Source organism: Schistocerca nitens, chromosome 3, assembly GCF_023898315.1.
Source record: "Schistocerca nitens isolate TAMUIC-IGC-003100 chromosome 3, iqSchNite1.1, whole genome shotgun sequence".
NCBI classification, from domain to species: Eukaryota; Metazoa; Arthropoda; class Insecta; order Orthoptera; family Acrididae; genus Schistocerca; species Schistocerca nitens.
In genome coordinates, this window is record NC_064616.1 from 993,779,990 (window position 1) to 993,804,821 (window position 24,832).

At 39.5% G+C, this 24,832-nt stretch overlaps 1 protein-coding gene across 4 annotated transcripts in view; it reads left to right on the forward strand.

Moving 5' to 3' along the window:
* The window catches only part of LOC126249056 (biotin--protein ligase), a 399,528-nt gene that overhangs the window by 316,661 nt on the left and 58,035 nt on the right, over positions 1 to 24,832 (forward strand). For all 4 annotated transcript variants that reach the window (XM_049950694.1, XM_049950692.1, XM_049950691.1 and 1 more), the window contains one exon: positions 22,854 to 22,986. In XM_049950694.1, the coding sequence (XP_049806651.1) occupies positions 22,854 to 22,986 (133 nt within the window). The remainder of the gene's footprint in view (positions 1 to 22,853; positions 22,987 to 24,832) is intronic.

Here is a 24,832-nt window from a genome sequence, read left to right on the forward strand (position 1 = left end):
ACTTGCGCAGCAAAAGTGGTATGAAGTAGTCAAATTGAAGATGAAATATTGAAAGCTGTCTTTCCACAAAAATTTGAACAATTTAAAATAGCACCAACCCTTTTATGAAATAAATAGGATTATAAAAGTTCTCAGAAACAAAATCTCGCATTGTATTAATGGAATTATGAACAAGTATTGAAGAACTTGCCCTGATAGCCATGCATGTTAAGATGTTGTTTCCAGGGCGTGGAGGTGCACCAGCCCCAGATTGAAGCCACCCAACAGATTAACGCGGGGATGGTGTGCCATCCAGCCTCGATGTGGTTTTTAGATAGTTTTCCACATCACACTAGGTGAATAGCGGGCTGTTACCCAAGTTCTGCCTCGGGTACACGATCGACAAACATTTGGATAAATTTCATTTACTTTCACATGAATAACACTACAGGCAGTCAGTTGGTGTGCACATATTCCATCCCAGGGGTAATGGGGTGGCAACAGGAAGGGCATCCAACCACCTTTTAAATTAACTATGCCAAATCTGTTAATAATCTTGCCAACTCTGCACCCATGCGGGACAAAGGCACAGGAAAATGAAGAAGATCAACAAATACTGGAGAACTGTTCCAAACTTACTGATACATGTAATGAATCACTAACACAGGGAATTTTTTCAGGCAGATTAAAATATGTTGTATTTAAACTTCTTCATAAGAAAGGTGAATCGAAAAATTTAAATATTTTTTATTTTTTAAATTTTTATTTTTCTCATAATTTTTTTTTTGAAAGTAACCTGTGGACCAAGGTGCTTGTGATTTTTATGTGCTGTTGTCATCTTCACTTCTGGTGTTCTTGATGACATTCAGTAGCTGTTTTCTTGTTAGTACCGTGAGGTTTTCTGTTAGCCCATGTAACGAAACTACTATTGTTACATGGGGAAGACAGTGAAATTTTGCTGGGGTGAAAATTTTTAACTTCGAAAAGAGATTATTTGATTTAAACAAAAAACCTCAAAAATTGGTTGTTATTCTTGTGTTCCATAGACATCAAGAAATGTGTGAACATGTGGGTGTTTCTTACTGATTACATTGGCCTCCACCACTCAAAGAATTACTTTGAGACAAATGCAAGTGTTTACTGCTAGAACAGTTTCCAAAACATTACACTTTAGTAATTAGTTCTGCAGTGACACTTATATAGTTCAGTTGATTTCTTATACGTATCTTAGTTCGGTGCATATCAGAGTAATCTGCTTCCTTCTGCTGCTGCTGCTGCTGCTGCTGCTGCTGCTGAAGTAGTCATTGCCTCGGTCCATTTCATCTGCTAACTGGCCAAGTTATGTGAATTCCATGAAATAATCCAGGTACCAAGTCATTTTATAGTGGTTTATTTATGACAAGCTGCGCCATTTCTTCTTAGTGGGAGCCCACTCCACATAACAGGCTACATAGTCACAATACTGTATTACAACAATTACATTATTGCACAGACGTGCGGCACAGTGGTTGCATCTCAAAACTCTCCAACTGTCCATTCTTGAGTCTTGTGCTCCTCATATTTATACATTTGTTAACAATCAAGTCAACAAAACTACAGTGTAAATTTATTAAATTAACAATTAAAAGTTAAACATTTTTATGAGTAACTATCCACAAAACCTTGCTTATTTTATACTGAAACTGGCATATACAATAATAAAGAACTTTTACATAGGATATACATAATATTATATAAAATACTGAAAGATAACAATGCCAACCTAAATTTTCTTAATTATGGCTTCATTTGTAAATATTGCGAACATATATTGGACAAGCATGACCTACTACTGAACAAATGGAATAATAAATTTTATGAGATTTAGTGTATTGCGCGAAATCACTTATTAGATACCATTGGAATTACGGAACTTTCAAAACAGGAATGTAAAACAAAAGGGTTGTTTTATTTCACCCATCAATTTCCTGGTGAACTCTGTCTTGTGTTTCTTGGACCATTTCGTGGTTTGTTGGTTTGGGGGCGGGAACCAAACAGCGAGGTCAACGGTTCCATTGGATTAGGGAAGGATGGGGAAGGGAGTTTGCCATGCCCTTTCAAAGGAACCATCCTGCCATTTGCCTTAAGCGATTTAGAGAAATCGTGGAAAACATGCATGAGGGTGGCTGGATGCCATTTCCTGGCCTCATTGTGATTAACTGCTGTAGGGAATGTTAGGAAGGGTTTGGTTTTGATAGCTAAGTGGCAGTCGGCCCTATTAATTATTGTTCCTTGCCTAATATGAAGTTCTGCAAGGTTTTTCTCCATTTGCTTGATCCACAGGGATCCAGTGGCTTTATCTTTGTTGACTACTTTGAAGATTTTATTGGACAGTCTACGGGGGTTCATTCTTTACAGATGGCAATAGAAAGCTACTCATCTTCTTTTGATGGCATTGGTGATGTTTTCTTGGTGTTGGTAGAGTTCATGATTAGGTTGGTGCCACAGTCTTCCATCTGGTAGTACGATCCTTGGTCCCACTATCTTTTGCAGGTATTTCCCCTCTTGTAATTGGAGGACTCTTATTGGGGACTTCTTGATTGGGGGTAGGCATTCTTCTGCATGGAGGATTGAGAACCTGACTAGTGTGTTATATAATGCCTTAGTTTGATATTCATTGATAGATGTTTTGAGGTTAACATTTTTCTGCAAGCATAATATGGCCTGTATACTTCAATTTTCCCCTGTTCAAAAGCTACTGTTCCACTGAGATCATCTGAGATCCATTATCCAATGTATTTTATGGTTTTGGCTCTCTCGATATGCTTGGTAGCACTGGCTCTTGTCATTCAAGGGCGGTTTTAATATTATTAATGAATTTAGTCTTTCTGATTTTGAACAATAGACCTGTTTTCTTTACTGTGAAATGGAGTGCTTGGTGTTACATAGAACTTACCTCCATGTCATTTCCCAGTATGGTCAGGTCATCAGGAAAAGTCGGGTATGGAATCCTTAGGTTGTCTGCTTTGATTCCCATCCTGAATCCACTGTTCAGTAGTAGAGATCTGGTCCATTCCCTTAGGATTTTTTCCAGGGCACTTTTAAATACAGTGAAACTCCACTTTTCAAGGGACTTCAAAAATGGTGAAAAACCCAGGAAAATGTAAAATATGAGAAATAACGTTTTGAGAAATTTTTCTTGTTGTCAAGTGGAAATATGTAAGTAAGTATTTTGTGTGGTGCTTAAATATGTGTTATTCTGCACCTCTTGCACTTCAGTCATCTTTTTGAGGTTATCAGGTACTGTGCCTCATCAGTTATTTAGAAAACCAGACACACACACAAACTTTATTAGTCACATTGTTTGTTTGTGTAAAATCACAAAAAATGTGTACATAATTACTACACTTGAAAACAGGAATAAATCCGTGAAACACGTTTTGCTCACCACGAATAAAATATGCAACCAGCGTGTGTTTAAACTAAAAACATTTGAGCAACGCAAAGTGAATTACGGTGTCAACAACCACTCTAAGTAAACATATACCAAAACACGCTAAATATGCTTCGACAAAGGTGTCACGATGATCACAACAATCACGAAACTGTGTTTTTGCAGTAGAGGCAGTTTGGAAATGCTTGTGATTGTTCACGATATCTTCATTCGAACAAACCTAGTTAGTCCCATCAGCCACCACGCCAAGTAGAGCTTGGCAGCGGTGGGAGATATGTCATGAATTGCTCCAACTTTTACACACTTAACAGTTCAGATCTGCTGAGTAGAGTGCCCTGGTGTCAAGAAACTTAATCACATAATAATTTTAACTACTACTGTGTGGCCAACATCATGCCAGCATCATTTTTTCTTCACAAATTTTTTTTTTTGTAATGCGTAAATCATGGGAAATTATGAATATGTTGACGCAAAATCAGGTGCAAATTAACATTGTGGGCTTAGGAAATTTGACGGGACTGATAAATAATGTCGTAAATGGCGGGAAAATGTTAATTCCGGGAATGCAATAGCGGGGTTATACTGTAGTATACATGAAATACCACCTCCTTGTATCTCCCCTGTATTGCCTGGGAAACTCTCTGAGAGTTATCTTCTAAACTTTATTGATGTCGTACACGGTGGCCTGCACCGAGCTGTTGAGTTTTTTGCTGAGTCCTAGTTCTGTAAGTATTCCAAAGAGAGTTTTTTTTTCCCACAATCTAACATTGCTACTTGTGTCACATAAAAAACATTTCCGAAATCCTCGAACGATACATAATGAGACAGCTAGACAATGAGTTAGGGAGGTTTCGAGCATCAAGATCCTGTGCTGAGCAGTGGTTAGCACACTGGACTCGCATTCGGCAGGACGACGGTTCAATCCCGTCTCCGGCCATTCTGATTTAGGTTTTCCGTGATTTCCCTAAATTGCTTCAAGCAAATGCTGGGATGGTTCCTTTGAAAGGGCACGGCCGATTTCCTTCCCCGTCCTTCCCTCACCCGAGCTTGTGCTCTGTCTCTAATGACCTCGTTGTCGACGGGATATTAAACACTAATCTCCTCCTCCTCCTCCTGTGCTGAAAACTACAAAACTTTAAGACCATCCTCCAAAATATCAACAAACAAGCCACATAGTGGGTACCTGCATTTGTAGAAATACAAAAAGCATATGAACAAATCGTTTGGTTCTTATTGCATTTGATGTTGTCTACAGTGGGCTTGATAGGTCTTACGGAGGCATCATTAGTTCGTGGGTGGTACCTTGGAAAACCCCACAAAAAGTTGTGGTTTTCCCCCCAGTGGACCAAAACCCAGCCAAGGAATTCGAGATGGCTACGCACAACATATGATGGAAATTTTTCTGATATATTCGTAGGATCCTGATCTCAAACAACCTTTAAAATATTATTGATATCTTTATCCATTTCAGAGATGCAGAGGTTCTATGATTCCCCACTTCTACATGTAAAATCTGGTATGAGGTAAAATTTAAATAACAAATGATCATAGCATTCTTTTTTGTGAATTGAGTGGATAACAGCTGAGGTCCAGTCATCTGGGAGTTTCTGACTAGCCCTTATGTCTGCTATTTCTTTACTGACGTTGTTGTTGTTGTGGTCTTCAGTCCAGAGACTGGTTTGATGCAGCTCTCCATGCTACTCTATCCTGTGCAAGCTTCATCATCTCCCAGTACCTACTGCAACCTACATCCTTCTGAATCTGCTTAGTGTATTCATCTCTTGGTCTCCCTATATGATTTTTACCCTCCACGCTGCCCTCAAGTAGTAAATTGGTGATCCCTTGATGCCTCAGAACATGTCCTACCAACCGATCCCTTCTTCTAGTCAAGTTGTGCCACAAACTCCTCTTCTCCCCAATTCTATTCAATACCTCCTCATTCGTTATGTGATCAACCCATCTAATCTTCAGCATTCTTCTGTAGCACCACATTTCAAAAGCTTCTATTCTCTTCTGGTCCAAACTAGTTATCATCCATGTTTCACTTCCATATATGGCTACACTCCATACAAATACTTTCAGAAACGACTTCCTGACACTTAAATCTATACCCGATGTTAACAAATTTCTCTTCTTCAGAAACGATTTCCTTGCCATTGCCAGTCTACATTTTATATCCTCTCTACTTCGACCATCATCAGTTATTTTACTCCCTAAATAGCAAAACTCCTTTACTAATTTAAGTGTCTCATTTCCTAATCTAATTCCCTCAGCATCACCCGATTTAATTTGACTACATTCCATTATCCTCGTTTTGCTTTTGTTGATGTTCATCTTATATCGTCCTTTCAAGACACTCTCCATTCCGTTCAGCTGCTCTTCCAGGACCTTTGCTGTCTCTGACAGAATTACAATGTCATCGGCGAACCTCAAAGTTTTTATTCCTTCTCCATGGATTTTAATTCCTACTCCAAATTTTTTTGTTTCCTTTACTGCTTGCTCAATATACAGATTGAATAACATCGGGGATAGGCCAAAACCCTGTATCACTCCCTTTCCGACCACTGCTTCTCTTTCATGCCCCTCGACTCTTATAACTGCCATCTGGTTTCTGTTCAAATTGTAAATAGTCTTTCGGTCCCTGTATTTTACCCCTGTCACCTCCAGAATTTGAAAGAGGTATTCCAGTCAACATTGCCAAAAGCCAATTTTAAGTCTACCAATCCTAGAAACGTAGGTTTGCCTTTCCTCAATCTATTTTCTAAGATAAGTCGTAGGGTCAGTATTGCCTCCCATGTTCCAACATTTTTACGGAATCCAAACTGATCTTCCCCGAGGTCGGCTTCTACCAGTTTTTCCATTCGTCTGTAATGAATTCGTGTTAGTATTTTGCAGTGATGGCTTATTAAACTGATAGTTCGGTAATTTTCACATCTGTCCACACTTGCATTCTTTGGGATTTGAATTATTATATTCTTCTTGAAGTCTGAGGGTATTTCGGCTGTCTCATACATCTTGCTCACCAGATGGTAGAGTTTTGTCAGGGCTGGCTCTCCCAAGGCTATCAGGAGTTCTAATGGAATGTTGTCTACTCCCGGGGCCTTGTTTCGACTTTGGTCTTTCAGTGGTTTGTCACACTGTTTACGCAGTGTCATATCTCCTATTTCATCCCATCTACATCCTCTTTCATTTCCGTAATATTGTCCTCAAGAACATTGCCCTTGTATAGACCCTCTACATACTTCTTCTACCACGCCTCTACATCCTTACATTTGTCCTCAAGCCATCCCTGCTTAGCCATTTTGCACTTCATGTCGATCTCATTTCTGAGATGTTTGTATTCCTTTTTGCCTGCTTCATTTACTGCATTTTTATATTTTCTCCTTTCAATATCTCTTCTGCTATCCAAGGATTTCTATTAGTTCTCATTTTTTTACCTACTTGATCCTCTGCTGCCTTCACTATTTCATCTCTCAAAGCTGCCCTTCTTCTTCTACCATATTTCTTCCCCCCATTCTGGTCATTCATTCCCTAATGCTCTCCCTGAAACTCTCTGCAACCTCTGGTTCCGCCAGGTCCCATCTCCTTAAATTCCCACCTTTTTGGAGTTTCTTCAGTTTTAATCTACAGTTTATAACCAATAGATTGTGGTCAGAGTCCACATCTGCCCCTGGAAATGTCTTACAATTTAAAACCTGGTTCCTAAATCTCTGTCTTACCATCATATAATCTATCTGAAACCTTCCAGTATCTCCAGGTTTCTTCCATGTATACAACCTTCTTCCATGATTCTTGAACCAAGTGTTAGCTATGATTAAGCTATGCTCTGTGCAAAAATTCTACCAGGCTGCTCCCTCTTTCATTCCTTACCCCCATTCTATATTCACCTACTACATTTCCTTCTCTTTCTTTTCCTACTGTCGAGTTCCAGTCTCCCATGACTATTAAATTTTCGTCTCCCTTCACTATCTGAATAATGTCTTTATCTCATCTTACATTTCATTAATCTCTTCGTCATCTGCAGAGCTAGTTGGCATATAAACTTTTACTACTGTAGTATGTGTGGGCTTCATATCTATCTTGCCACAATAATGCGTTCACTATGCTGTTTGTAGTAGCTTACCCATATTCCTATGTTTTTATTCATTACTAAACCTACTCGTGCATTACCCCTATTTCATTTTGTATTTATAACCCTGTATTCATCTGACCAAAAGTCTTGTTCCTCCTGCCACCGAACTTCACTAATTCGTACTATATCTAATTTTAACCTATCCATTTTTCTTTTTAAATTTTCTAACCTATCTGCCCAACTAAGGGATCTGACATTCCATGGTCCGACCCGTAGAACACCAGTTTTCTTTCTCCTGATAACAACATCCTCCTGAGTAGTACCTGCCTGGAGATCCGAATGGAGGACTATTTTACCTCCGGAATATTTTACCCAAGAGGACACCATCATCATTTAACCATACAGTAAAGCTGCATGCCCTCGGGATAAATTATGACTGTAGTTTCCCCTTGCTTTCAGCCGTTCGCAGTACCAGCACAGCAAGGCCATTTTGCTTAGTGTTAGAAGGCCATATCAGTCAATCATCCAGACTGTTGCCCCTGCAACTACTGAAAAGGCTGCTGCCCCTCTTCAGGAACCATATGTTTGTCTGGCCTCTCAACTGATACCCCTCTATTGTGGTTGCACCTACAGTTCGTCTATCTGTATCACTGAGGCACGCGAGCCTCCCCACTGACGGCAAGGCCCGTGGCCCGTGGTCCATTGTTCATTGGGGGGGGGGGGGTTACTTACATTACTCTCAAAAATGGTGCCACAATTAAATAGAGACAATTAAGTTAATAGATTTTGCCCAATGTCTTCCCGTACATCTTCACCAACAAACGCTTGGTGAATTCCTCAAAGTCTAGCCTTTACCCATCTTTCTGCGAGATTTCCCCATTTCAGTTTCTTAACTATTTCACCGACAATCGAAAAATGCTTGTATCGGAATACAAAAAATTTTAATACATTCCTGTTTATTTAAAAGACTCTGACTGAAATGTGTGATACCAGCTGCCTCATTCTACCTTCCTCAACACCTTTAAAAAATTTCCCAAAAATTTTTGCATGTGAACATATTCACACTTTTTGTAGCATGTAACTCACCTCAAACTCCCACAAGCTCCCCTAACTGTAACTCACTCATACCCCCAGTCCATCGCAGTTAGTTGCTCGTGTCCGTCCACTCCCAGTTGCCCTTTCTCACTCACTCATTCAGCCCAGTTCATTGACATTATCTCTTTGAGTCTCTCTGTCACTGTTCCCTGTGTCACAACCACTACCCCTTTGTCCTGTTCTATTACTACAGTCTCCTCTCACAGCCACTGTCTCCCTCTTGCTCTCTCTTACTGCTAATATCTCATTCCTTCCTTCCTATTGCTGCTGTCTCTTCTCACAGTCACTCTCTCTCTAATCCTCATTGTCATTGTCATATACTGTCACTCATTATCACCAGCTCTCACCCACTTCCACTTTCTCTGTCTCTTTATCCCCATCCCGGTACTCTATTCTGTATTCTTTTCCTAGCATTTTTCTGCTGTCACCATCAAGTATGTTCCACTGTCACTGTGTCCCTCTCCTTCTCTCCCACTACCATTATCTCCACTGCTCTTTCTATAACATAGCTACTGTCTACTAACATCCAGTATTTAGTACTTTTCTATCTCTTTGCCACTGCCACTGTCTTCTTCTTTCTCAGCATAAAAAAGTGCAAATATATTTGTGTGCCTAAATTTTCGAAAAAAATTTGACGATGTTGAGAAAAGTAGAATGAAGCAGCTGGTACTCCACTTTTCACTCAGTCTTTTAAATAAAAAGTAACATACTCACATTTTTTGTGCTCCAATAGGAACATTTTTCTGCTGGTTCCCTTCTTTTCCCTGCTGCAGCAGGACATGTAACTCATGTGAAAAGAAATGTATTGGTCAGTAAAATTTAGATAATTTACTTATGTGAAACTGCAACAATGCAAAATTAATTTTACATCTCAGACTGGATTTGACATGCAAAAAAATATTACATGTGCTTCAGTATTAAAACTTGGGATTCCCTGATGATAATGGAGACATTTTACAGCTATTTCTCCATGCTATGTCGCTTTATAAACTACATTTTTGCCTCACACCAGATTTTATATGCACAATCAGGTAACTTTGAATGCCTGTATCTAGGAAACAGATGAAGATGTGAAGAAAATTTTCGAGGTTGTTCAAAATCGGGATCTTAGGAATACATAAAAAAAATTACAGCCATTTGCTATACATAGCTGTCTCAGAATCCACAGGTGGGTTTTGGTACCGAAAAAACAAGTTTTTGAGTTTTTCTCTATAATGGATAAAGATTTTTTAAATCGGAGATGGCTCTTCTAGATAAGGAACTAGAGAGTATATCATTAAAATTTAAACAATATGCTGTGGTTATTTATTATTTCAATTTCACATCATACCAGATTTTACATGTAGAATTGGGGGTAACAGAGAACCTCTGTACCATTGAAACAGATAAGGATGTCAATAAAATTTTAAAGATTGTTTGAGATCGGGATCCTAGGAATATATAATTAAAATTTCCGTCATATGCTTGGCATAGCCATCTTGATATCTTTGGCTTGGTTTTGGTCCACTGGGGAAAATAACACAAATTTTGTGGGGTTTTCCAAGGTACCACCCATGAACAAATGATGCCTCCATAAGTCCTATCAAGCCCACTGTAGACCACATCAAATACTTAAAGAACCAAACATTTTGCTCCATGAGCCTAAACAGGAGGAAGTGTGTAATATTCATATTTTGACCCTGTACTGTAGGGTAATGTCACTAACACGATCCTTCTGTTGAGTATACAAATGGACCCTAGTCCAAGGGCTATCCAGAACACTTGGTCCTACCTTATTATCACCAATAGAACCTGAGGTATGAGCACTGGGATATCTCATTTTTATGTGCAAGCTTTTTGGAATATATTAGGCGCACATGCTGTCGCATGCATACTGATCTATTTATTCTTCCGTAGTCTCCCTTGTATACCTCGCTGCCCCTTCTTTGCATTCCTCCTATCTGCTTTGTCAAGTATGTATGCTGGGGATCTTATTTGAATCAGGAAGTATAATTGGTCCTGTATGTAGATAATAGAAGCATTCTTGGGAAGATGAGCAAAGAGCGTCAATAGAGAAAATAGTAAATGAAGTTTATGTGAAAGTTGCTGACTGGTTTTGCACAAATGAGACTTTTGAAAAAGTTCAATTCATCCAAGTCTGTATTGTTAAAATTGACCCAACTCCTATTAATCTAGTATACCAACAAGAAATAATAAACAGGGTAGAAAATTGTAAGTTCTTATGTGTGTATGTCGCCAAAAACTTAAGCTGGAAAATCACATAGCAGACCTGCTAAAATGTTTAGGTTTGGCTATTTTTGGCATAAGAATAATTGACAACCATTATTCATTGCACAAAGGAAAGTAATTAGAATTGTGTTTGGAGCTCACGCACATACATCTTGCAGGTATCTCTTTAAGCAACTGGGAATATTACCACATCTTCACAGTACATTTATGCACTTATGAAATTTGTTATCAACAATCCATCTAATTTTGAGAATAACTGAGATATTCACAAGTGCAACACTAGAAGGAAGAATGATCTGCATTGCTCTTTAATGAATCTAACTTTGGCACAGAAAGGGGTGAACTGTGCAGTTATAAAGCTCTTTAACAATCAACCCGTGGAAGTAAAATATCTTACAGATAGCAGAAATGTTTTCAAAAGTAGATTAAAGAGCTTTCTTCTTAACAACCGTTTCTCTACCATAAAGCAATTCTTGAGTAGAGAGAATGAGTCATTTTAAAAAAGAAAAAAACTGTAAATTGCCAGCATGCAACCATATAAATATTATTTGTTTATTTTGTTCTATACAAGTGTTATATGTTTGTTCTGTTGTTACGTGACACATTCCACATCACAATGTTTATTGTGAATTTGATGTATGGAATAAGAAACTAACTAATTAACCAACCCTTATTAACGTACGCAGAGATTAACATACCGTGTTCACTATTTCACCAAATAAGATAGTGCTGTTTTAAACAGACCAACCTAATGTTCGGGAGGATGAAGGCTCCAGTCTTCATCTGGCCATCCTGATGTATTTTTTCCATGGTTTCCCTAAATTACTTCGGGCAAATGCCAGGATGGTTCCTACTATAAGGCGACAGCCAGTTACCTGTCCTATCTTTGTCAGACCAGATCTGTAATTATGTAAATACCTGTATATATGAATTACATTATTTTTGCTGTTTTTAAATTGTAACACTAAGGCATGTCCAGTATCCTTGTAAAAGTGATCTACTGATGGATGAAATTACTACTGCTACTACTATTTTCCAGCACTCAGTGTCACATACAGGTATTGGCATTCTCAGTCTGTTGTGATGCTGTTATGTTCCAGTTTGCAATCATACCTGATAGCACTCCTTGAAAAATATAAGTAATTGGATAGATAAAAAGTCTACTCACCAAGTGATGGCAGGAGACCGCACATATAAAAGGTATTACAGTTTGCAAGCTTTTGGAGCCAGTGGCTCCTTCTTCTGATGGAAGGTTTAAAGGGGAAGGAAGAGGGTTGAAGAGAACTGCTGGTGAGATTTAAGAAAAGGGATAGAGTTTGGAAAAGTTGCCCAGAACTGAGTGAGGGCAGACGTACCAGACGGGATGAGGAGGAAAGACTGATTGTTGGGGACTCGATCCTTCTGCCAGAAGAAGGAGCCACTGACTCCGAAAGCTTGCAAACTGTAATACCTTTTATATATGTGTTTCCTGCTGCCACTTGGTCAGTAGATTTCTTATCTACCCAGTTACTTATAACACTCCTGTTATTTGAGAAGGTGACCAGCTTGACTCTTCTCTGCATTTGCCGCCATCAAATTTCTCTGGATTCAGCTTCTGATGAATTCTAGGTCTTTCTTCTGAACCTCACAGCCTTCTTTCTCACTTCTTTTAAACTACTGTGTCATAAGCAAACAGTCTTAACTGTGAGTCTACCCCTTCTCCAATACTTTTGACATACATCAGGAGTAGCAGTGGCCTTAATTTACTGCTACCTTTGAATTGAAGTCTTCCACCTTCAGCCTATATTTTCTGTACTGTGATTTCTGTCAAGCAACATACTACTCCTTTGTCCAGACCTAACCCTTGCATTTCTGATTTCACTGCCATTTGGTTTACCATATCAGAAACTTTGGAGAGCTGAGTGGCTGTACAGACAAGTTGTCCTCGCCTGTTAGTCACTTATGATATATCATACTATAAATGAGTTAGCTGTAACACATATGAAAACCCTGCTTTGAATCCGTGATGGTTCCTACACAACCACTCTGCCTCCTGCACACTCTCCCATGTATATTTATTGATGATTCCTTCTAATATTTTACTTACAGTACAGGTAAGACTAATTGATCTGTAGCTTTTGCTATTGCCCTATACTCCTTTTCCCTTGTATCCCAATAATACCATAACTTCTTTCCATTCATCCAGAAATACACTATTATTTATACATACATCAAATATGAATCTTAGATAAGATGCAATGATCCAACCCATGGTTTTTAGTTACTCGACTGAGAATGTCATTTATAAATTAATGCACCAAAAATATTAGGTTGCAGTCAAATTGAAATGAGACAAATGAAAAAAGTAAGTAAACTGTTTACTATTTCAAATGTAATCGTCATAATTGTACATTTATCCCACTGTGAAGCAAGATTGTCAATGCCTTCATGGAAAAATATTTGCATTTGCCTATGGAACCATGTTTGTACTCAGGTGCTCACTCACAGTCATGCTGAAACAACTCTGTAAGGAGCTGGGATTTATAACCACACCATCACAGTATCTGTATCCCCTACTGAAATTTATGTCTACTTCTATGTAACAGACAGATGAGAATGAGAGGACAGGTTAGCCCATCCCATAATCTACAGGTATTGATTTCCAGACATATCATTGAAAGAAATTTTCTTCTAGTTTTGACGTAACATTACCTCCTATAGAAATATATGACACTTTTTTTGGACACCATATATAATTTCGTTTCTAAATTGTATTATTTGTGTTAACTGAATTTCTAAACAAAGGAATTTGTTACAGCACTAAAGGTTTACGAGAATATGATAGAATGTTTGATGACTTTTTTTTGTTTTTTAAGTTGATATGCTCATCCAAAATAATGTTAGGATGTTTCATTACATGTGCAGAAATTTCTATTTCTTCAAAATATTTGCCAGGCCACCTTTTTCAGCAGTGTGTAGGACTGATAGATTGTGTTTTATGTCACTGGTTGTGTGTTTTTGGTCTTTCCGGTGTGACCTTAATGAAGACAGATTCATGCCAGTGAGATTTTTTCTGTGTGTTGTTTTGAAATTGCTTCCTGTCTTTCCTATTTTCTCACAATTATTGCATTTTAACTTATAAACATCTGGACAGGTAAATTTACAGGACGGTTCCAAGAAAAGCACAATTTCATGATTGTGCTGTAGTGTGCGTTGTGAAGCTTATTGTCAAGTTGGTTTTTTGAAATGCATGTTGGATTGTATCTGAAATTTTTCCCTATTATGGTATGACAGTGAAGTGAGCTTTTTGGGTGTTATGTGGCTTTTCTATGGTTATGCCGTTGTTAGTTTCTCGTCATTGGCATGTAGTATTTTAGTATAAATTTTGCTGACAGAGAGGGAATTGTAACCATTGTTTGTTTATTATTTTTCATAGTGCTTTTATTTCAAATATTATGTTTTCTTTAGTTTATGGATTTTTATTTGTCATGCTACGCAGTGTTCTGTTCCTGACATGCAAAAGCAAACCTCAAAGAAGCATCGCTTAGGTCGTAGATAAAGCAACTAATAAATTATATGCTAACTAAAGAAAGTATGACATTTAAACTAAAAATACTGAGAAGAATAATAAAAAACAATGGTTAAAATCCCTCACCTGTGGTAGAGTGGGAGGTTGTCTCAAGATGTGGCAGGGGACGAAAGACATTCCGGAGGGCTGAACGGAAGGCCTCTCCAGTTTGTCTGACGAACCGGTTTCAGGCTCTGTCTCAGGCTGATACTGACCTTCGGCCTGACGTGGCTGCTTGTCCTGTTCCAGAGGTTGCCCCTCAGTCTGCAAGATCCGGCGGTCGCAGAGGGTGGGCTTGCTGGTAGTTGGGAGCTCCAACGTCAGGCGTGTAATGGGGCCCCTTAGGGTAATGGCAGCAAGAGAGGGGAAGAAAACGAATGTGCACTCCGTGTGCATACCGGGGGGAGTCATTCCAGATGTGGAAAGGGTCCTTCCGGATGCCATGAAGGGTACAGGGTGCACCCATCTGCAGGTGGTCGCTCATGTCGGCACCAATGATGTGTGTCGCTATGGATCAGAGGAAATCCTCTCTGGCTTCCGGCGGCTATCTGATTTGGTGAAGACTGCCAGTCTCGCTAGCGGGATGAAAGCAGAGCTCGCCATCTGCAGCATCGTCGACAGGACTGACTGCGGACCTTTGGTACAGAGCCGAGTGGAGGGTCTGAATCAGAGGCTGAGACGGTTCTGCGACCATGTGGGCTGCAGATTCCTCGAGTTGCGCCATAGGGTGGTGGGGTTTCGGGTTCCGCTGGATAGGTCAGGAGTCCACTACACGCAACAAGCGACTACACGGGTAGCAGGGGTTGTGTGGCGCAGGCTGGGCGGTTTTTTAGGTTAGATATCTTTGGGCAAGTACAGAAAGGGCAACAGCCTCAACGGTTGCGGGGCAAAGTCAGGACATGCGAGGACTAATCAGCAATCGGTATTGTAATTGTCAACTGTCGAAGCTGCGTTGGTAAAGTACCGGAACTTCAAGCGCTGACAGAAAGCACCGAAGCTGAAATCGTTATAGGTACAGAAAGCTGGCTGAAGCCAGAGGTAAATTCTGCCGAAATTTTTACAAAGGTACAGACGGTGTTTAGAAAGGATAGATTGCATGCAACTGGTGGTGGAGTGTTCGTCGCTGTTAGTAGTAGTTTATCCTGTAGTGAAGTAGAAGTGGATAGTTCCTGTGAATTATTATGGGTGGTGGTTACACTCAACAACCGAGCAAGGTTAATAATTGGCTCCTTTTACCGACCTCCCGACTCAGCAGCATTAGTGGCAGAACAACTGACAGAAAATTTGGAATACATTTCACATAAATTTTCTCAGCATGTTATAGTCTTAGGTGGAGATTTCAATTTACCAGATATAGACTGGGACACTCAGATGTTTAGGACGGGTGGTAGGGACAGAGCATTGAGTGACATTATACTGAGTGCACTATCCGAAAATTACCTCGAGCAATTAAACAGAGAACCGACTCGTGGAGATAACATCTTGGACCTACTGATAACAAACAGACCCGAAATTTTCGACTCTGTATGTGCAAACAGGGAATCAGTGATCATAAGGCCGTTGCAGCATCCCTGAATATGGAAGATAATAGGAATATAAAATAAGGAAGGAAGGTTTATCTGTTTAGCAAGAGTAATAGAAGGCAGATTTCAGACTACCTAACAGATCAAAACGAAAATTTCTGTTCCGACACTGACAATGTTGAGTGTTTATGGAAAAAGTTCAAGGCAATCGTAAAATGCGTTTTAGACAGGTACGTGCCGAGTAAAACTGTGAGGGACGGGAAAAACCCACTGTGGTACAACAACAAAGTTAGGAAACTACTGCGAAAGCAAAGAGAGCTTCACTCCAAGTTTAAACGCAGCCAAAACCTCTCAGACAAACAGAAGCTAAACGATGTCAAAGTTAGCGTAAGGAGGGCTATGCGTGAATTGTTCAGTGAATTCGAAAGTAAAATTCTATGTACCGACTTGACAGAAAATCCTAGGAAGTTCTGGTCTTACGTTAAATCAGTAAGTGGCTCGAAACAGCATACCCAGACACTCCGGGATGATTATGGCATTGAAACAGAGGATGACACGCGTAAAGCTGAAATACTAAACACCTTTTTCCAAAGCTGTTTCACAGAGGAAGACCGCACTGCAGTTGCTTCTCTAAATCCTCGCACAAACGAAAAAATGGCTGACATCGAAATAAGTGTCCAAGGAATAGAAAAGCAACTGGAATCACTCAACAGAGGAAAGTCCACTGGACCTGACTGGATACCAATTCGATTCTACACAGAGTATGTAAAAGAACTCGCCCCCCTTCTAACAGCCGTGTACCGCAAGTCTCTAGTGGAACGGAAGGTTCCAAATGATTGGAAAAGAGCACAGGTAGTTCCAGTTTTCAAGAAAGGTTGTCGAGCAGATTCGCAAAACTATAGGCCTATATCACCGACATCGATCTGTTGTAGAATTTTAGAACATCTTTTTTGCTCGCATGTCATGTCATTTCTGGTAACCCAGAATTTACTCTGTAGGAATCAACATGGATTCCAGAAACAGCAATCGTGTGAGACCCAACTCGCTGTAGTTGTTCATGAGACCCAGAAAATATTAGATACAGGCTCCCAGGTAGATGCTATTTTCCTTGACTTCCGGAAGGTGTTCGATACAGTTCAACACTGTCGCCTGATAAACAAAGTAAGAGCACTTCGGAATATCAGACCAGCTGTGTGGCTGGATTGAAGAGTTTTTAGCAAACAGAACACAGCATGTTGTTCTCAATGGAGAGAAGTCTACAGACGTTAAAGTAACCTCTGGCGTGCCACAGGGGAGTGTTATGGGACCATTGTTTTTCACAATATATATAAATGACCTAGTAGATAGTGTCGGAAGTTCCATGCAGCTTTTTGCAGATGATGCTGTAGTATACAGAGAAGTTGCAGCATTAGAAAATTGCAGCGAAATGTAGGAAGATCTGCAGCGGATAGGCACTTGGTGCAGGGAGTGGCAACTGACCCTTAACATAGACAAATGTAATGTATTGCGAATACATAGAAAGAAGGATCCTTTATTGTATGATTATATGATAGCGGAACAAACACTGGTAGCAGTTACTTCTGCACAATATCTGGGAGCATGCGTACGGAACGATTTGAAGTAGAATGATGATATAAAATTAAATGTTGGTAAGGCGGGTGCCAGGTTGAGATTTATTGGGAGAGTCCTTAGAAAATGTAGTCCATCAACAAAGGATGTGGCTTACAAAACACTCGTTCGACCTATACTTGAGTATTGCTCATCAGTGTGGGAACTGTACCAGGTCGGGTGGACACAGGAGATAGAGAAGATCCAAAGAAGCGTGGCGCGTTTCGTCACAGGGTTATTTGGTAAGCGTGATAGTGTTACGGAGATGTTTAGCAAACTCAAGTGGCAGACTTTGCAAGAGAGGCGCTCTGCATCACGGTGTAGCTTGCTGTCCAAGTTTCGAGAGGGTGAGTTTCTGGATGAGGTATCTAATATATTGCTTCCCCCTACTTATACATCCCGAGGAGATCACGAATGTAAAATTAGAGAGATTAGAGTGCGCACGGAGGCTTTCAGACAGTCGTTCTTCCCGCGAACCATACGCGACTGGAACGGAAAGAGAGGTAATGACAGTGGCACGTAAAGTGCCCTCCGCCACACACCGTTGGGTGGCTTGCGGAGTATAAATGTAGATGTAGATCTTAGTAAACAAAATTCATACTAAAAATTTCATGCCAATGAAAAGAAAGCAACAGCATTACCCTTGGAACACCGCATGATAATAAAAATCTCATATCACTGTCATACCATATTGGGGTAAAATTTCAGATAAAATCAAACTTGTGTTTCAAAAAGGCAAACTGAGAATAAGCTTCAGAACACACACAGGGTACAATCGCAGATTTTTCAGTCCCTAGAACAGTCCTGTAAATTTACCTGTTCATGTGTTTATAAATTAAAACGTGACAGCTGTGAGAAAATAAACGTAGGACAGACAGAACTTTGAAAACAAGATTTGGAGGACAGCTTAATCTCATTGGCATAAAACTATCTATCTTCATTTAGCTCACACATGAAAGAATAGAAACACACAGTCAGAGAGGCAACACAATGCCTGTCAATCCTGCACACTGATGATAGTGTGCTAAATAACTTGGAAGAAACAGAAATTTTCACACATTTGACTTTATTTTGAGCAAACAGATTGACCTTTGAAAGTTTCACCAATATTCTATAAACCTGTAATGCTGAAAAACTTCCGTTTGTTTAGAAATTGCATTAACACAGTTAATACAATTTAGAATGAAATTATATAATCTGTGAAATTTATTTATTTATTTTCTGTCCACATAACAAAAAGGTTTTGGACATTGTCAGGAAAATTTAGCTAACGTTACTCATATACAGTAAAATATTTACATTCTTTCATAACATCATATGAATCAGACACATTTCTGTACACACTATTTTTCAAAATGGCACTACAAGTAGATTCCTCTATAGTGTAACACAATTTAGCTTATATTTATAATAGTACAGTACACATAATACAGTGTATAATTACATTCTTTCATACCACTGATAGATCGGAGACATTGTCTATATACACTGTTTTCTAAGATGGCACTACAACTTAAAGTCCTCTATAGAGTAACAGCACTTCTCTATTAATAATTGCTTCAGTCTACTATTTAGCATATTTAGATTTGCTTTCATGAATTCACAGGGTAGTGCATTGTAGAAAATTGCTCCCATTCTATGTGGGCTGTGGTCCATTACCTTTTTATTGGTAACAATACTATGAAAATTTTCCCTTCCCCATGTATCATAGTCATGTACATTACTGTTTGTCATATTAAATTCAGGATTTTGTTTCACAAACATGACTGTCTGCAGTATATACACTACTGGCCATTAAAATTGCTATACCAAGAAGAAATGCAAATGATAAACGGGTATTCATTGGACAAATATATTATACTAGAACTGACATGTGATTACATTTTCACGCAATTTGGGTGCCTAGATCCTGAGAAATCAGTACCCAGAACAACCACCTCTGGCTGTAATAATGGCCTCGATACGCCTGGGCATCGAGTCAAACAGAGCTTTGATGGCGTGTACAAGTACAGCTGCCCATGCAGCTTTTCAACACGATACCACAGTTCATCAAGAGTAGTGACTGGCGTATTGTGACGAACCGGTTGCTCGGCCACCATTAACCAGGTGTTTTCAATTCGTGAGGGATCTGGAGAATGTGCTGGCCAGGGCAGCGGTCGAACATTTTCTGTATCTAGAAAGGCCCGTACAGGACCTGCAACATGCGGTCGTGCATTATCCTGCTGAAATGTAGGGTTTCGTAGGGATCGAATGAAGAGTAGAGCCACGGGTCATAACACATCTGAAATGTAATGTCCACTGTTCAAACTGCTGTCAATGCGAACAAGAGGTAACACCGACGTGTAACCAATGGCACCCCATACCATCATGCCAGGTGATACGCCAGTATGGCGATGACAAATACCCGCTTCCAATGTGCGTTAACCGCGATGTCGCCAAACACAGATGCGACCATCATGATGCTGTAAACAGAACCTGGATTCATCTGAAAAAATGACGTTTTGCCATTCGTGCACCCAGGTTCGTCGTGGAATACACCATCTCAGGCGCTCCTGTCTGTGATGCAGGATCAGGGGTATCCGCAGCCATGGTCTCCGATGTGACAGTCCATGCTGCTGCAAATGTCGTCGAACTGTTCATGCAGATGGTTGTTGTCTTGCAAACGTCCCCGTCTGTTGACTCAGGGATTGAGACGTGGCTGCACGATCCGTTACAGCCATGTGGATAAGATGCCTGTCATCTCGACTGCTGGTGATACGAGGCCGTTGGGATCCGGCACAGCGTTCCGTATTACCTTCCTGAACCAACCGATTCCATATTCTGCTAACAGTCATTGGATCTCGACCAGCGCGAGCAGCAATACGCGATATGATAAACCGCAATCGCGATATGCTACAATCCGACCTTTATCAAAGTCGGAAATGTGATGGTACGCATTTCTCCTCCTTACACGAGGCATCACAACAACTTTTCGCCAAGCAACGCCGGTCAACTGCTGTTTGTGTATGAGAAATCTGTTGGAAACTTTTCTCATGTCAGCACGTTGTAGGTGCCGCCACCGGCGCCAGCCTTGTGTGAATGCTCTGAAAAGCTAATCATTTGCATATCACAGCATCTTCTTCCTGTCGGTTAAATTTCGCATCTGTAGCACGTCATCTTCATGGTGTGGCAATTTTAATGGCCAGTCGTGTACATGGAGTACACCATAAGAATTTTATATTTTCCAAAGATGCCTCTACAAGGCTCTCTCTTCTTTACCGCGGCTACCATTCTTACTGGTGTTTTTTTTTTTTTTTTTTTTTTTTTTTTTTTTTTTTTTTTTTTTTTTTTTTAGTCTGAAAAATCTACCTATATGATCTGCTGATGCCCCACCCCATATCTCAATACCATACTGAAGGTGTGGATGAATTAACCCAAAATATATTTGTCTTAAAGTATCATGGTCCAAGAAGCCTGAGACCCGTTTCAATACATACACATTTCTACTGATTTTCTTGCAATTATTATCTACATGTCCTTTCCATGATAAGTGTTCATCAACAACAGCGCCCAAAAATTTATGTGAATGCATATGCAAGACTTAATGGGGATGTAAATACAGTATCACTTATGGCAGCATTATAACTGAGGATGAACTTCATTATTACCGTTTTGTCTTTATTTAGAAGAAGCTTGTTTGCTGTAAGGTATGCGGACAGAGTATTGAAATTGATCTCGGTACTGTTTGCTGCAGACTGCATATCACTACCACAGCTGATGAAGGATATGTCATTGGCATAGCTTACAACCATGCAATTTTGGGGTTCAAATAAGTTATATACATATACAAGGAACAGAAAAGGCCCTAGTATGCTTCCTTGAGCCATGCCACATTGATGTGTCCTGAAGGTTGAATTGGTTGTTAGGAGCTGCTCATTATTTTTATAATTTAACTTTACACACTGTTTCCTGTCTTTTAAGTAGGAGGTAAGTAGTTTCAAGGGTAGTCCTTTCAACCCGTACTCTTCTAGAATGGTATGATTTACAGTATCAAAGGCTTTACCCATATCTAGGAAAGTGCATATTACCTTGTGACTTTTGTCCAGCTTAGTTTATATTTCATGTATAAAAGATGCTACTGCTGTTGTAGTAGATCTCCCTTTTCTAAATCTATGTTGTAGGTTGTTTAACAGCTTGTGTTTGGTGAAATATGATTCAACTTGATTTAGTATTACTCTCTCTAACAATTTGCCTAGTTCTGAGGTTAATGATATTGGCCTGTAATTTTTAGTGTCAGTTTTTAATCCCTTTTTATGCACTGGTATAATTTCAGTAATTTTCAAAAGGTCAGGGAATACACCATTTCGAGGGAGGTATTTATCAAGTGAGTCAGGGGTTTCACTAATTTATCCCTGCATTCCTTTAGCAGTGTAGGTGAAATGTCATCCCAGCCACAAGACATTTTTGGTCGAAGTGCTGATATGATTGCTAGGACGTCCCTCTCAGTAATGCCGTGGATATAAAAGGACTGGCTAGATTTTCCAAGACTAAAAGTTTGTGGCTTGACATGAACTTCATTTGTACCAACTGTACTGAACTTTTGTATAAATTTCTCACACACTTATTGTGGGTCATTTATTTCTTCACAACTCAATGTCTTTGGATGTTTAGACATCAGCACTGACAAGTACATGATATCGAAAATTAATGTGCCAAATAAAATCCAAAAATATATTTGCTTTATTGTTAAATTTGTGTTTCACTTGTTGCACAAGTAGTAGCAATTACTAATACATTTATATTTATTTAATTTAAGCTGCTCGGCTGTTTGGTAATTTTTAAGTAACCAGCATACAGCCATACACATTCAAATCATCTATACACAGTATGTAAACGGACTCATTTTATAACATTTGGATAGAAATCTTTTATCTGGTGTATGGAACATATACCTAACTAGCTATGGCCGTATGCATTGTAACAGTTCAAGTTAACATTAACAAAAAACTTAAATCTCCCTCCCCTCTCTCTCTCCTCCCCCTCTCTTCCCCCTCCCCCCTCTCCCCCCTCCCCCCTCCCCCCCCCTCTCTCTCTCTCTCTCTCTCTCTCTCTCACTCTCACTCTCACTCTCATTCTCATATCTCCACCCTTCCACCCAACTACTCTCCCTTTTCTTCTTGCAGAATGTCCCTTTTGCTTAAGACTGTATTGTATTTCTTAATAATTTTTATTTTGCTTCAATGGCAGACTGAACGAGGATTGCATGTTTTATGGAAAATCATAATATTTGTGCCACATTTATTTAGTTATGAAAGAAAACTCTTTGTCTCTGAATTAATAGTTTAAGTATCGAAGAAGAATGTCTAGAATTTTTATTCTGAATTTCAGGCATTGAAGACAAAAGTTCTTGGGCAGGTTGTCTTGTACACAGAGGTAATGACTAGTTCAATGGATGTGTTGGAAGGGGCTGAGTTGTTAGATGGTCTGGCAGTTGTTACACACAGGCAAACTCGGGGCAAAGGTAAAGTACATATACACATACCCACTTTTGATATCATTAAATTTTTGGCAGTTGTGAAAAAATATGTTATTGAACATTTAAGGGCAATATTTTTAGTACTTTTGTTATAAGTTAGTTTGAATTGCTAAATTGGTGAAATGTTTACCTAAATGTACACATATCAACTCCTAAGTAATCATAACCATGCATCATTGAAACACAAAGACACTCACAACTTACTGAAAATATATACTCCTGAATACACCTGTTTGGACCAAATTAAATAATGGACGTAAGTGTGTACACACACACACACACACACACACACACACACACACACACACACACAGTTGTCCTCAGCGGTGGTCAAAACTGTTGGTTGTATCATTCACAATAATTTTAATTAAGAAATAAATATAGTCGGAAGCAATAGTTAAAATAAGTTGATTCCATGAATAAGTTTTCATTGTATGTTCTTAAATTCGCACCACAAATAATTTGTAATGCATGATTTTGAATTCTAAAATCCTTCAACTTGCCATGAGAAGTTACTCCAAAGCATGATACTGTATGACACTATGGATTAAAGTTAGTGAAATTTGTCAGCCTTTTTTTATTGTCTCATGAATCTGCTGCAGACAGTATTGTTCTAGGCATTTCAGGAGGTCTGTGGTGTAGACATAGAATTTGTGAAGGCCCTCTGCAATGCAACTGTTGATATATAGTGACTGCAAAAGTAAATCAGAAACACTCAGGGGCTTCTAGATGTTAGTCTAGTATTAGTATTATAACGAATCTGCTTGTCTCACTGCTCTTACATACTTGGGGTTACAGAATTGACAAATCAGTTAATTCTTGGCAATAACAGACCATTTAACAGTACGCCAGCTAATAAGATGTAAATTCAAACTCAAATGCCTCAATGAATTTAGAATTAGTGGATTCAAGTTGTTATTCTAATAAGTGATGGTTTTAGAAACAGGTCATATATTGCACGATGTGATGGGTATAGCTAATTTATCTGGCATAAGAGAAGTGTGCAGTAGGTTTTAGCACAATTACTTAAGGCAAATGCTAGAGAGATACTTCATAATGATTACTAACTCGCCTTATAACCCCAGCTTTGCCCAAATACGTGTACAGCACGTATATTGCACACATCTCCTTCTCCTCCCTTTCTTTGCCCACCTCCTCATTCCCCCTCTTTCTGTCCAGGTATCCCTCCCCCTCTCTAGCCATCGCCTCCTCCCCCTCTCTGTCTATCTCCTCCTCCCCCTTTTCCTTTTCTACCTACCCACTACGCACCTGTGTCCTACACCCTGTCCCTCCCCCTGTCCTCCTCTCCCCTCCCTTTGCACATCTTCTCCTACATCTACATCGATACTCCGAAATCCACCTTACAGCACATGGTGGAGGGTACCCTGTACCCCTGTTTGTCATTTCCTTTCCCGTTCCACTCACATATAAAACAAGGGAAAAATGACTGTGTATATGCCTACATACGAGCCCTAATTTCTCGTATTGTATCCTTGTGGTCCTTACGCACAATGTATGTTGGAGATAACAGAATCATTCTGCAATCAGCTGCACGTGCCAGTTCTCTAAATTTTCTCAATAGCGTTCCTCAAAAGGAAAGTTGTCTTCCCTCTACTCATTCCCATTTGAGTTCCTGAAGCGTTTCCATAACACTTGCATGTGGTTCAAACCTACCAGTAACAAATCTGACAGCTCACCTCTGAATTGCTCTGTGTCTTCCTTTAATCCCTAACACTCGAGAAGTACTCAAAAATAAGTCGCACTAGTGACCTCCTTTATAGAGGAATCACACTCCCCTAGAATTCTCCCAATAAACCAAAGTCGACCATTC